Here is a 15042-nt window from a genome sequence, read left to right as displayed (position 1 = left end):
ATAGATAGATAGATAGATAGATAGATAGATAGATAGATAGGCGATAAGAAGGATAATAGACAGACAGACAGATACACACACACACACACACACACACACACAGACAGACAGACAGACAGACAGACAGATAGATAGATAGATAGATAGATAGATAGATAGATAGATAGATAGATAGATAGATAGATAGATAGATAGATAGATAGATAGATAGATAGATAGATAGATAGATAGATAGATAGATAGATAGATAGATAGATAGATAGATAGATAGATAGATAGATAGATAGATAGATAGATAGATAGATAGATAGATAGATAGATAGATAGATAGATAGATAGATAGATAGATAGATAGATAGATAGATAGATAGATAGATAGATAGATAGATAGATAGATAGATAGATAGATAGACAGACAGATAATCGGACAGACAGACAGATAGACAGACAGAAAGAAAGATAGATAGATAGATAGATAGATAGATAGACAGACAGACAGACAGACAGACAGGCAGACAGGCAGGCAGGCAGGCAGGCAGATAGATAGATAGATAGATAGATAGATAGATAGATAGATAGATAGATAGATAGATAGATAGATAGATAGATAGATAGGTAGATAGATAGGTAGGTAGATAGAATGTTATGTGATCAACTATTTGAGTTAAGTTTGAGACAGAGTTTTAGTTGTTTGTTGTTAGCAACTGGTACTTCGGGGTCACAATGTCACATGTTGTGCAAATAACTCACGAGACAGTGTTGATTGCATTTGTTGGAAACTATTTGCAAGATTTACACTTTCACTGGAAACCACACTAGCAACTCCTTACAAGTGAGAAACAGTCACAGGAGGAGACCATTGACTTTGTCAGCGAAAAGCAGATGCTCATCCATAAATGATGAGTCACTGTAGACTCCACCACTGGGATTCAGCCCACTGTTTGGGCTGATACATCAAACATGCTTATGAGAAGAAAAAAATGGCACTACCTACAGCTTTGAAAAAAAGACAAAACTTCATGGCTCTAAACATGCAGACAGGGACTCACAGCACTGACCCTGTGTCTGAAGACTCACTAACTGTGGCATGAAAGTTGGTAGAAGAATTCTCTACTAGAGTTTTCAGTAATGGATCTCCAGCATCTGGTCATTGTGCCTTACATAGATCAAAGCATACGTAATCCTACAGCTGTTCCACTAAAGCTTCACTCAACTGGGTGTGTAGAACTAATCTGTATCAGGCCCTGGGTGTATGTGTGCAGTTTCACTGCCCAATGCCACCTGCCCAGTATTTCTATTTTAGTACAGCTCTGCCCTACAAGCAGAAAGTTAAATGTGACACACACAAACTCATACATATACGCATAATTGTCCATATGTTTGGAAACCAATGCCAACATACTAAATCATTCGCACACTGACCTACGGAGGAAAGAAAGAAAGAAACAGACAAATAGTTTTTAAATGCAATTTAAAATGTGCATTTAATATTATGTATGCATGTATTTTACTGGATTTTTTAAATAAAAAAATTATTTACTAACTCATTGTTTTATTTAACTAAATTTAAAATAATTAATTTGAAGTTTTAAATATGTTTTAATTTTAATTTTTACATTTTAAATATGGATATTCATTTATACATGATTTATTTCCATTTTTATGTTTATTATTAAACTAATATCTTATTTCCTCAATTTATTTTAAAATGTCACTTCTTTATTTGAAAGATTTCATTCATTCAGGCATTCATTCATTCGTTGTTTGATTGGTTGGTTTCAGTCTTTCAAGGTCAAGTCTAAGTCAGGTCAAGTCAAGTCACAATATTTGGAGAACATACTTCCCTGTTCAGACACAAGGTTTTAATTTGGAGTCTAAGTCAGTTTTGTTATTTGTGATTGAGATTCCATTTCTGCATCTCATAAATGTGATGAACCTTTACCCCATACACTAACCAAAACCTCACAGAATCAGAATCAAAATCAGAAAAAGCTTTATTGCCAGGTATGTAGTATGCAACCCAGGTATGTTAAATTAGTTTAACTTTAAGATCACACAAGTACAGCTAAACTTGTACACACGCACGCCCTCGCCAGAGGACGCAAGAAGCCCGTTTTCGTTGCTCCTGAACCGACTGATCACCGCGCGGTTCCCGTACACAGATCCCAAACACTAAACAGGTGGTCATACACCGCCACACAGCGCCCGCCGCGATGAAACGGAACGGGTACCGATCGTAACTTACACTGAGCCGCCAAGGTGCTGAACCAAAGATTATTAATGATCTGGACACCAGAGCACGGGGGCCTTTGATCCAGAGTTTCCCTTGGAGTCGGGAAGGTCTAAGGAGAGTTGGAGCTATGAAAGTGACGGTGTGTTTTGGAAGAACTCGGGTAGTGGTTCCGTGCGGAGATGGCAACATTAAAGTGCACTCGCTCGTCCAGCAGGCCGCGATGCGGTACCGGAGAGCGATCGCCAAGGTGAGATGCTGTTTCTCTGTATTATCTGATTGTGCTCTGGAAACATAGTTGCGCCGGTGAGGGCTGCAAATATGGCGGTGTCGAGACGGAGTAAGTGAGCGGGGGAAGGGATTGGGACAGTCCGGACACTTTAACTCCTGGAAAGAATGGCTTTATTCCCAAGGAAATCAAGCGTTTTGTGTTTTTATCCTCTTCTAGTGTGCTGGACCTTCCTCTTTGTTCTTTATGTCCACGGCAGACTGCTGGAAGCCTGTGAGAAATGGGGCAAATGAAGTAATATAAGAGAGAGCGAAGTTTACTCCACGTTTGAAACGTTATTACTCTACTTTGGGACCCGTTAGAAATGACAGCATTTACTAGAGTGCAATATCACGTACATTGACTTCTTGTTTACATGGCAGGTTGCTGCAACTGAAGCATCCTTACGCTTTTTGTGATGAAAATATGTCTTGAACGTGCACGCGAGCCCTGCGCTTTGTTTAAGTGAGCTGATGAGAGCTGCTGCTGCTAGGCTAACAGTGATAATTGATATGTCCTCTACTCGTTTGGCACGTTTAAACCGTGCATTTTCTACACTTCTACAGAACGACGCGACAAAACCGGGACGCTCTCTTTCCGGAATCAACAAAGTTCCGGGCGTTCAGCTGCGTTGATTAGTTTCGTCGCGTCGCTAGCAGTGCATATGGGGCTCTAGAAGTGCACTTGCTACTTTTTTGCTAATTTAAAAACGTTTTACTCATAAAAAAATTAAGGACTTAAAGAACTATTATTACAACACTCTAGAAATGTCAGTCTTTTAGAAAACGCTGTTTTATATTCTACATACAGCGGGTCGACTTTTCATGGGCGCTGCCATGCAAGTTAAGCGCAAACTCCGCCCCACTGCCAATTCTAGAGATTTCATTGGTTTTAGCATTGTTGAAAGCATACACAATCTTAAAACAAATATGAATGTCTAACCTTAACCATAACATTAGTATAGCATTGGTAGCATAGATAGCATTAAAGGGGTCATATGATGCGATTTACATTTTTCCTTTCTCTTTGGAGTGTTACAAGCTCTTGGTGCATAAAGAAGATCTGTAAAGTTGCAAACACTAGAGTCTCAAAACCAAAGATATATTCTTTATAAAAGTTAAGAGTTAACCACGCCTACCTAAAACGGCTCGTTCTAACACATCCCCACATGTCTACCTCACTATGTGGGAAGATTTGCATAACGCCTCCCAAATGTGCATGCAAAGAAAGAAGGCGTAACTTTTATTCTCGCTGTAGTATTGTTGACGCTGTAGCCATGTCCTGAAGTGCTTCCATGTCCTGAAGTGTCCCTTTTTAACTTTAAACCGCATAAACACATTTCATTACACCAAATACACAAAATAATGTTTTTTTTAGCAGCATCATATGACCCCTTTAAGGGCCGTTCATGCTATAACCATTAAGTTTTAATAATCATTCTAATTCTATGAGATTATGGAAATCACAGCTATAACGATAACCGCACAGAGGAATGATATAGTAGGAATCACTTTCAGAATGTTTTTATTTCCCAGCTGAAAAACATTGACAGCCAATCAGAATCCACATTTAAAGAGCTAAAGCAAACAGAACATAATTGTACATTGAGCTATTATTGTTATAGTTAATGTTCTTGTTGTGAATAGGCCTTTACCATTTTTCTAAACTAAATCTAAGATGATGGGTCATTTATGAATCATTCATTGGTGTCACGTGACAAATGAACGGAAAGCCTCAGGTGAACTAATCATTTGTGTTTCTCCTGATTTATGTTTTGCTGCCTATATAGTTTATAGTTTCTTAATTTGAAATACGATCAAATGAAAAGTTTGAATGTGTGCAGGGAATTTAGTAATTGAAAATATTTTTACATTTTAACACCCGGCCTAAATCACTTCTAAATGACTTGAATTATGATTCATTTATTTTGAATCTTATAGAGTCGCTATCTTCTGATTTTCCCACCACAAATCCATGAAGTCTGAACTTTTCATTGACAGGTTATATTATATTAACAATAATAATACTTTTACAAAGCAAAAACTGATACACAGGTTTGATAAACAGGTTGGTTCAGGTTCTGAACATAAACCTGTCCAAGCTGTGTCCCAGCATGAATCACCAACTCGCAAACAATAATTGCGATTGCATCCAGTAATGTCCGTAGGTATATGTAGTATGAGATGAACAATTTTTTTAGATGTTAATAGCTTGGGCTGCTGTTTTAACCACCATTTGCACCAACAGATCTCCCAGAATACCTCAAAGTCTGGTTTGCACCGGGGAGAAATCTGCGTTCAGGATCAGCACTTAGACTAATAGCGTTCAATACACTGCTTTTTACAGTTAAATTATCCAAGATTTTAGCTCAATATATGAGTTAAGAGAGCAGGGGTGAGGGAGACAAAAACATGTTTGTTCACGTGAATAAATAATTTTCTCTTTTAGTAGCATATGAGCAGAATTGTTTATATGTTTTCAGTGCTGGCCACCTGTGAGCTTGTGTGTGTGTAGTCGATGATTTATTGTTAAATGGAAGTTGTTGTTGCTGTGTTTGCGCTTAAACAGAACATCTGTTAGTGTATATGTTTATGATGACAGCTGTTATTATGATGATGTAGAGTTTTATCATGATGATATAGCGTTTCATTGTGATGGAGCAGTTATTATAATCATAATCATATGGAGTGTTATTGTAATGGCAAATCTGATTTTATGATGAAGTTAAGGATGACCTAATGTAAGATTTGGCCAGTTTTGGGTCAGCTGACCCGACCGTTAATTGTAATCTTATCATGTTAAAGTATGCGCGGTCAGTAGGCTACAGAAGCACCAACTGTGCATGTGCAGGCTGTGTGAAGAAGTCCGTCGCTACCCGCACTTCTACAATCTGTCAACATAACAATATAAAGACAGTAGGGCTGTGCAATTAATCGCATGCGATTGTCATGCGCACCTCGTCAGTAAAGCCGGTTCCGTGATTGGTAGTAAATCGCTGTAGCATTTGGACCAATCAGACACACAACTTTTTGTTATATTTAACAAATAATATCTAATGCCCCCTCACCTAACCAAAGGGCCAATTACGAGGGTCTATGGACCCTTCCCCCGAAATGCACCTAACACCTCAGAAAGGCAGAACAGGCCTCTGGCTCCATGGTAACCAATGCTGATATCACTGGTTTTATTGCCTAAAGGAATGCCGGCAGATAAACTCCCTCATTTTCCTCATAAGGAAGACACATAATGCCCAGAGAAATGGACTGTTCTCTAGTTAATTCATAGGAAAACCGTTATTTGAATGAACACACACATTCTTCAGGCCATTGGGTATATTATTGTCATTGTGTATTTTGTCTTTGATATTTGTAGACTATTTTAGTATGCTTGTGAGGGAACCCATTCCTGATCATCCCTTTTCACTATATGTAACTCTACCATGTCTAGTATCTATGAATTCATCTTCGGATGATCTAACTGAGAGTGCATATGACATGCTGATACCTATGCAACATATTGATGTTCTAAGAATCTTTACTAATTTCTGCATCAACACCCAAGCGAATTACATATGCAAAATACCATGCTTAGAAACAAAGGGCCATAAAAACGGGAATTGACAAGACAGTTGACCCTGAGAGGTCAGCTAAATATCTACAGCGGATTTAAAATATGAATAGTTAATTATAACTAGTTATGGTTAATTATTCATATTTCCCCATGAGCTGATTCGCTACATCGCCATCACCTGCTTTCAGACGGAGCAGCATTTACTACAGATCCGTAGTTCACTGACAAGCTAGGCAATATCGCGTTCATAATCGAATGCGATTCATCTGCGATTATGAACGCGATATTGCCTAATTGTCAATGAACTACGGCTCTGTGTAGTAAATGCTGCTCCGTCTGAAAGCAGGTGATGGAGATTTACTACTAATCACGGAACCGGCTTTACTGACGAGATGTGCATGACAATAGCATGCGATTAATTGCACAGCCCTAAAAGACAGCCAGATGTGCAATAACTCTGGGCAATTGTTTGTTCACATGTTTGTTTACTGTTGAAGCCGATCTACTGTGCATATATGGAACACGTCCGGATTGCGCACGCGGAAACTATAACACAGACTTTGCATTTGCTAATGTTGTACATGTGTTGTCATGCTTTACAAATGTAGGCTACATTTTAGTTTTCTATGTATTGAATATTTATTGCAAATGTTGCAAATTTTGTTAACTTAAATGTCACCAAGGATAAATTTATCTAACTGGCTGTGGAAGAGGTTTTGCCAAAATAACAAACATTTGTGAAAATATCAGAAGCATCAGTTAGAATGGTTTGAAAATTATAAATCACTATATGTTTCCAGCAAAAATGTGTTTAATTTACGTCTGTAATGACTGAGTTTACATAATTTAATTTTCAGATGTTATAGCTAAAACTAATAAAATTGGTCATTATTTAATTGTTTCTATAAAATAGTTTCTAGTATTGTTTATTTATAATAGCAAATTATTAATAACGGATAAATTATAAATCATAAATTACTTTTTATTTTTGCGACATTTATATGAAAATCATATATATTATAACAATTAAGTAAAAAATATAAATATATTTTTACATGATACAAAAAATTATGGGGTTGGATAAACTGCATGGAAAACAGAAAAAAAAAGGATTGGATTACTTGTAAATTATTATGATATTTTTATCAGTTGTTTGGACTCTCATTCTGACGGCACCCATTCACTACAGAGGATCCACTGGTGAGCAAGTGATGTAATGATATTGAGCCCCGCTTGTGAATTTTGGAGCTTTATTATAATAATAGCTAATATTATGCTGATTTGGAGTGCTGTTATTGTGAGGATAAGTCAGTATGATGATTTGGTGTGTGTAGAGTGTTGTTGAGATGATTTAGCTGGTATTGTGATGGTGTGGAGTGTAGTTGAGAGAATGTTGCTGTTTTGACGTTGCTTTATTACAAGGAAGTGGAGTGTTGTTGTGATGTAGCTGATATGCTGATGTCCATTTGTAGTTTATATCGCAGGAATCGTGTGAATAATAAAATACAGTGGGTGTCAGAGAGAGAGAGAGAGAAAGACAGGCAGTGAAACAAGGATGGTGTTTGTGAATGTGTCCTTGGTTCTGTTACATTGTCACACGTTCCATTTGCTTTTCTCTTTCCCCCAAATACCTCTGCTACTCTTTAACTACATTCAACTCGCTTTTTTCTTTCTGCTCACATTGCTTTTATTCTCTTTCTAGGTTCTAGTCTTTCAGCTGCTCAGACTGTAGCTACTCTTTAGACCAAACACACAAATAGAGGTGTTCTGTGTGAGACTGTGAGGTTCGCATTTAGGGCTGATCTGTTGTCTGTAAGTTTTGTATTTTAATAGAATATTTGAATGACAATTTACTGAAAATGTATTCACCCTCAGGCCATCCAAGCTGTAGATGAGCTTGCTTCTTCATTGGAATAGATTTGGAGAGTTTTTTTTAGCATTACTACTCTGCAGTGAATGGGTGCCATCAGAATGAGAGTCCAAACATCTGATAAATGCATCACAAGAAGAATCCATAAGTAATCCACACAACTTCAATCCATCAATTAACATTTTGTGACAAGAAAAGCTGCATGTTTGTAAGGTGTTTTAACATCAAATTGTCACTCCTGGACAAAATGAACAGTGTCCCATAATATTGCTTTCTCCAGTGCATTTAGTGTGATCTTGCATGTGGAAAAAGCTGATCATCCCAGCTGATCACTCCTGGTTTGTTGCAGGGGGATAGCAGGTTTTCAGATGCATGTGTTCATATAAAACTGGATTCTGACTGTCTCTTTTGTATTCTAGTGCCTGTTTTTTGTAATATTTCAGACATATCTATTTTGTTTACATGCATTTTTATGCTAAAATCAGAGAAATGCGTTAATAGTAAGACAGAAATTGATTTATTGCTGAATATGGGACTTGTTAAGCATGCAAAGGCAGATGGAAGTGATGCATGTTTCCCCTCAGTCTGTGGTTCATGCATAAGTGAGTTCAGGTCAGAGTGGCAAAAGTCTATAGATTGTTGTAATTCCTGCCGAGCGTGTTTTTACTTTGATCAGAGGACTTTATAAGCTCCAAATGAACTTGATTCTCACTCGTCACTGAGGGTGTCTGCATCTGTAATCTCTCAGCGATGGGATTGAGTAGATGGAGGGCTCAGCTGTCACACTGACACAGAACAAGAGTTACACAAGCTGCTGAAATGTTTCAAAAGCAGAAGCCTAAAAATGAGGGACTGTGTCCGATATACAGTAGTCAACATTTGAAGTGGATCAAAGAAGTTCATCAAAGTTGTCCTAAGACAAGAACGGGTATTGTTTTGGTTTTAGGACATCTTTGATGAAAGGATTTGATCCACTTCAAATTAGGGCTGTCAAAAAAAAAAATCGAATTTCGAATATTCGTCGAATTAAAAAAAATAATCGCTGGATTTTAGAAAAAAAATAAAGTATTTCACACTGGCCTAAACAATTAGAAAGTTTATTTCTCATTTGAAAATTTTGAAAATAGCTATATTTAAATCCATATGAAAGTTACTGAAGCACTGCTATATATATTCACCATGCTCAGCCAATTTAGTGTTGTACAGTACAAAGAATGGCAGCCACTTTAAAAAAATTATCATAGTATGTCTCTTTAATTGGTGTAGCTCTATAACAACTCACCGAGGCATCATTATCATGGGATTCTAGGTAATTCCCAATCCTGACTAGGCACTGTGCTCCAGGCCACCAGAGGTTTTGTTTTACTTTAAAGCTTTTATTGTATATATAGTTATTGCTGTATAAAGAAATACAGAAACTTTTAGCGTAAGTATAACCTGTAAATGTGGTTTGGAAACATCTGTCAGTTTGAATGTTGTGTATGTAATGACTGTATGCAGTGTTTTGTGGCATAGGCAATCTTGAGTTTTGCTGCTTCGCTTTTTTTTATTGGTGGTCCCCATAACTGAAATCTAGATTTGCCCACAGGGAATGAAGCTGTTGGTGTACTAGAGGATGTTTTGGAAAACAGTGTTAGTAAGTTCCCTGCAGAGACCCACAGCCTCTTGCTGAACTTTTCATTGGAGAAACTCTTAGAAAACTCAATTCAGTCTCATTGGAAAAAAGCGCTTGTGGCAAAACTCTCTGTGAAATATTACATTGCATCTTGTGCATTTCGCAACATTTTCACCGTAAAATATTCAGTGAGTGGTGCACTTAAAAGTGTGTTCAGTTTTATCTGAACCTGATGAACATCCCAGAATGATTATTATTAATGTACAACAACCAGCATTCTATTAAGCTGGTTGTTGTACATTTTGCGCCAGTCCAGACATTAAATATCTGGGTGAGTGGCACTAAAAGGTTATTGCTCTATTGCACTTGAAAACAATGTACCATATTCATTAAACTGTACCCTAAACCTAACTGATAATGTTATTAAAAGCAAATGTGAAATAGAAATGCATTTGCTGTGCATGAAGCAACCATGCCATCTCAGCTTGCTTCAAGTCTTTGAGCTCTTTGAATGTGACTCGTGTTTTCCTAGGACTCCTACCGAGTGCTCTGCATCGCAATTGCAATGCTGTACCAGGTGAGCTACCAAGCAAGTTTTCTACGTCACAAAAGCCATACATATGGAACTGTTTATGTATTGCAAACATCAAACTGCATTAGTTTGCAAATCATGCACTGTGGTAACGGGGCTTTGAGGTTGAAACATAGTATCGTGCAAGGACCTGTGTAAAAATAAGTTTTTATTAATTAATAGTCTGCTCCTGTAATCATAATTTGTGTAAAAAGGAATAAAAGCTGTCAGTGGATTGCTATAATTTCAGCTGGAAACTGCAGTGAATTGTATGTTTAGTGAAGGTCTGGAATGTTTTTTTCTACACCAATGAAAAGTCAACAACAATTTTTGCAGTGTAAAATGTTGTAAAACCCCATAGAATACCATTCACATAAACAGACCAAATAACCAAATTAATCACTTATATTAACCAAAACTATACTGCACGCCGTAAACACTGCAGACCACCACAAACACAGTAATGCCTGTAAGAAAACAGCATGGACTCTGGACACAACGGTGATGTAAAGGTCTCTGTACTGCTGTGGGTCAGGGTCACACACACACTTCATTGGTTCAATACCTCTTAAAGCGACAGTAACACATTAAGATGGGCTGTGCAGACCCACGTGATTAAGTTGGTTAGTTGTCAGACATTCATTAAATGTCTGTTTGAGTGTAAATGTCAGACTGAACCTCCATCTTCTGTTTAGGAAACACACATAACTTTGTATATATGTTGTTGTGGTACTTCCCATTCACATCCGTTTTTCTTCCAATAAGATAACCATGATTACTACTCACACTAACAAAAAATATAATGCTATTGTCACGTTTTTTGGTGGTGTACTATAGTAATATCATAATATTCTTATAAATACCATGGTGTGTGTGTGTATATAGCTATATACCTATATGGTAATCACATGAATATGCCATTACCTTTTTGCCTCATCACATGTATCATGTATCAGTGCTTTTAAAGGTGTTGATGAACACCCTTTGGTGTTTGTAGATATGAAATAAAACCTTATTTAGTTAATTCATGAACATTTTTACTAGTTTTGACAGGTTTTACTTTTCTTTTGGGTATATTCAGAAATGTTGTCCCCAAAAGGGTAGTAAAACCTGTCCATACAAGTGAACACAATGCGTGTTTGTGTTTGTTTGTAGGTCGGTAAAGTGTTTGTGCCAGTTGTTTATCTGGGTGCCAAGCTATTCTGAATAGCATGAGATCCACAGAGGGGTATTTCTAGCTTCATGAAGGACTTATTCCTCAGGCGACTGCTTTTAGCAGCACAGTTTTTGCATTTGTGTGAATCTCCTGCTGTGTGTGTGTGTGTGTGTGAGAGAGAGAGAGAGAGAGAGAGAGAGAGGGAAAGATGGAGGGATTGTGTCTTTATATGGTCGTGTCTGTAAGTTCTCTGTCACGATATTTAAAACATCAGCCCTAATGTCACTGGAATAGTCAAAGACGGCAGCTTTCTGCTATAAGCATCTGTGACTGTGTGTATATACATACAGGATTCATTGTATATATGGGTGTTTCCTCGGCTGAGGGCACTTTTATGTCCCAGGGGTTCATTTTTACTAAAACAAACTTGTCTCTTTATGTGATATAAAGATCACATTAAAGCTTAGAAGCTTTTTCTGTGCCTTCATCCTTTATATTTCTTCTTTTCAAATGCTTTTTATGTCGTACAAGTGGGGATGCACAATACATCGGTGGCCTATTGGTTACTTGTATTTTTAATTCTGCATCTTATTTTCCCTGTTTTTACATTTTTATACTGTAACTGCACATTATGATTAGTGGTCGACCGATATTGTTTGGTTTTTTTTGGTAAGCCGATGCCGATATCTTGGAAAGCATGATGGCCGATATAAAGCCGATATTATTTTAATATTTAAGAAATTTGAAATCATTTGAAAATGTATAAAAAAATAAATGTGTTAAATAAACATACTTATACTTTAGATGACAAAGTATTTTCACATATAAATATTTAATAAAAATATAATTAAAAAGGAAGTAAACACTGTAACCAACAGGGCACTCCGTATTCTGGGAAGTTTGTGTGCATTAATCATATTTTTTCAAGTAAAGCCAAGGTAACACTCATTTTACATACAGCACACAGTGAAAATGACATGAATATGACAGTGGGAAAATGCATAAAGCACAGCATAATTTAAAATCGCGAGTTTAAAGTTTGTCGATCGCGCGTCTCCAGTGAAACTGAACTCTCCTCCTGTCAGCATTAAATTCTCACGGATCGACCGTCACACAGAGAACACGCGATCATGCAGGATGCACATACACACTTCACAAGATCTCACAACTGGACCCGACTATGGGGACCAGTAATGGTTTGGTTACCAACATTCTTCAAAATATCTTCTTTTGTGTTCATTGTTGGGTGAACGATTGCTTTAATTAATTGAATAATAATTGATTTTTTTGAATGCTTTGCTGAGAAAACGCCCCTAAATGATGATAATTAAGAAACATTTTGGAATGTAACTGTGAACTCAACTCACAAACTCAAGGTTATACTTATTCTGATTATGGGAAATATTTTATTACAGATTTTATGTACAGCTTGGGGGCATGAATAATTAAATTTGTATTGTCTTATTTTCTTTACGCTATTTAATTAATAAATTGACAGCCATAATCTCTTTATTTTAAGCCTTTTGACAATATTAAGTCTTTGTATTTATGCATTAAAACATTTTTTTCCCCCGATCAGAGCATCTATTAATTCAACCAAATAGCCACTGAAAGAGACCGTAGCTTGAAAGCATGGGATACATGAAGAGATTCAGAATATTTTCTGTGATTATATGTTTGAAGTCTCTGGACATAGTCCTGTAGCTGCTTGATTTACTTCTCAATTCTAATGTAATCACATCTCTTCTCAAACTGAATTCAAATCTTCTCTTTTTAAGTTTAATATTTTCTTCCTGAATCAAATTGAATCAAACCTGCGACTGAATTGAATCTCAGTTATATTGAATCTCTTCGCAAATTCAATCTTATCACATCTCCTTTCCAGGTTATTCTTACCGAGTCTTACCTTCTTAAATGGAATCACGTCATCTTGAATAGAATTGCATCACAAACTTATTCATAACTCTTCTGAAAGATTAAGTATATTGTTTCTGCGCTAATAATGTCACCTAGAGGAATGGCCCAGTGTCAATTATTCCTTACATATTTTGCCAAATTCCTTCATCTTATAAAAGCACCACCAGTGTTTAGCCTTGTTTTACTCAGTTGTCTGTCTGTGTGTATAGTTTAGCAACTCTTTGAATTTTGGCTTGCATTTCTGTAACCGAATCTGAATAGCTTTTTCCATTTAACATGTCATCCGTGTTGCCACACTGGCTAAACTGTCTGGCTCTGCCTGCTACAGTAGCCACACCCCAAACTCTCGCTATTGGTTGAGCTGGAAAGAGATTGACTGATCTTAGCAGGCCACTCTAAATGTTTTGATGGTGCCTGGGAGGCTCAATGTTTACAATTTTGGGAGAGATAAACCCATAAAAGGCATACTTATTAGGGATGTAATGATACACCACAAGCCGGTTGAAAATCGATACAAATATGTAAGGATGTAACGATTAACCGCGAGCCGGTTGAAAATCGATTTAAATATGTGACGATTCAAATCGGTTGAGATGCTAAACAAATCGTGATTCAATTAGGTGTAGGAGTTTATATGAATGTATGTCTGAGGGGAACTTACTGTCTTTAGAAAAGCAAAATCGTGAATCAAATCGAATCTTGACTTGAGTGAATCGTTACACCCCTACAAATATGTGACCATTTAAATCGGTTGAGATGTTAAATGAATTGCTGGGGTAGGCGTTTAGGCTATATGATTTTATCTCTGAGGTGAATGTTTTTTTCTTTTCATCTGGTCTCTGTATAAAGTAGGGATTGGTGCGACTAACAAATGAGGACAATAGAAGCAATCAAAACCAACAAAAGAGCAGTAATATGCAAGTGCTATATTAGTATATTATTATAGTGTTATATTTCAATTTCACAAAGAAACATGCAGCATTTTGTCCAAGCAATAATAAAAGGATTTTACTTTTTCATTTAATTTATAATTTGTCTTATATCTCATTTTGTTAAAAAAAAAATCGTGAATCAAATCGAATCTTGACTTGAGTGAATCGTTACACCCCTACAAATATGTGACCATTTAAATCGGTTGAGATGTTAAATGAATTGCTGGGGTAGGCGTTTAGGCTATATGATTTTATCTCTGAGGTGAATGTTTTTTTCTTTTCATCTTGTCTCTGTATAAAGTAGGGATTGGTGATATGGGCTTAAAAATATATCACAATATTTCTGGTATTTATTGCGACAACGATATCAATGACGATAATTCAGGGAATCCTGTTTCTTTAGAGAAAAGTATTATCTTTCCTATATTTACCCAAAAAAGGGTGTTGTGAGCATTAAAGGTAGGGTATGCAGTGTTTCCCCTGCCATTGTTTTAGGGGGGCGGCCCGCCCCCCCAACGCCCCCCTCGAAGGTCAAGTTAATTTTATTTAATTATATTTTCTCTATAGCGCCAGATCACAACAGAAGTCATTTAAAGTTACCTTTCTTATAGAACAGGTATATACCTTGTTCTTTCATTAAGCAAACTAAATAGCCTTATGATATTATATATATATATATCTTATTTACAGGACGGCATGTCATTTCAGTCTCTACGTTATGGTCGCGCTCTCTGCATCACGCACAGCGGAGTTCTGCCCGATGCACACACACAAGTGAGCCCACTCCCACTAGTATTTGTAAATATTAAGCCGCAATATGAATTCTGCGTGTCTCGGTGTTAATGAATGACGCAGACGCACGGTTTTGTGTAGTACTCGTACTGAAACGCTCGTGACGCTTCCGGTGATATTA

At 36.9% G+C, this 15042-nt stretch overlaps 1 protein-coding gene across 1 annotated transcript in view; it reads left to right on the top strand.

Annotated features, from left to right (window-relative positions):
- Window positions 1-2004: 2004 nt before the first annotated feature.
- The window catches only part of LOC107563826 (partitioning defective 3 homolog), an 85980-nt gene continuing 72942 nt past the window's right edge, over window positions 2005-15042 (top strand). The window contains exon 1 of the mRNA XM_016248792.1: window positions 2005-2480. Coding sequence (XP_016104278.1) covers window positions 2361-2480 — 120 coding nt within the window. The 5' untranslated portion in view covers window positions 2005-2360. The remainder of the gene's footprint in view (window positions 2481-15042) is intronic.

The sequence above is a fragment of the Sinocyclocheilus grahami genome, unplaced genomic scaffold (assembly GCF_001515645.1).
Source record: "Sinocyclocheilus grahami isolate Dianchi unplaced genomic scaffold, SAMN03320097.WGS_v1.1 scaffold890.1, whole genome shotgun sequence".
NCBI classification, from domain to species: domain Eukaryota; kingdom Metazoa; phylum Chordata; class Actinopteri; order Cypriniformes; family Cyprinidae; genus Sinocyclocheilus; species Sinocyclocheilus grahami.
This window is presented reverse-complemented; position numbering and strand designations above follow the sequence as displayed.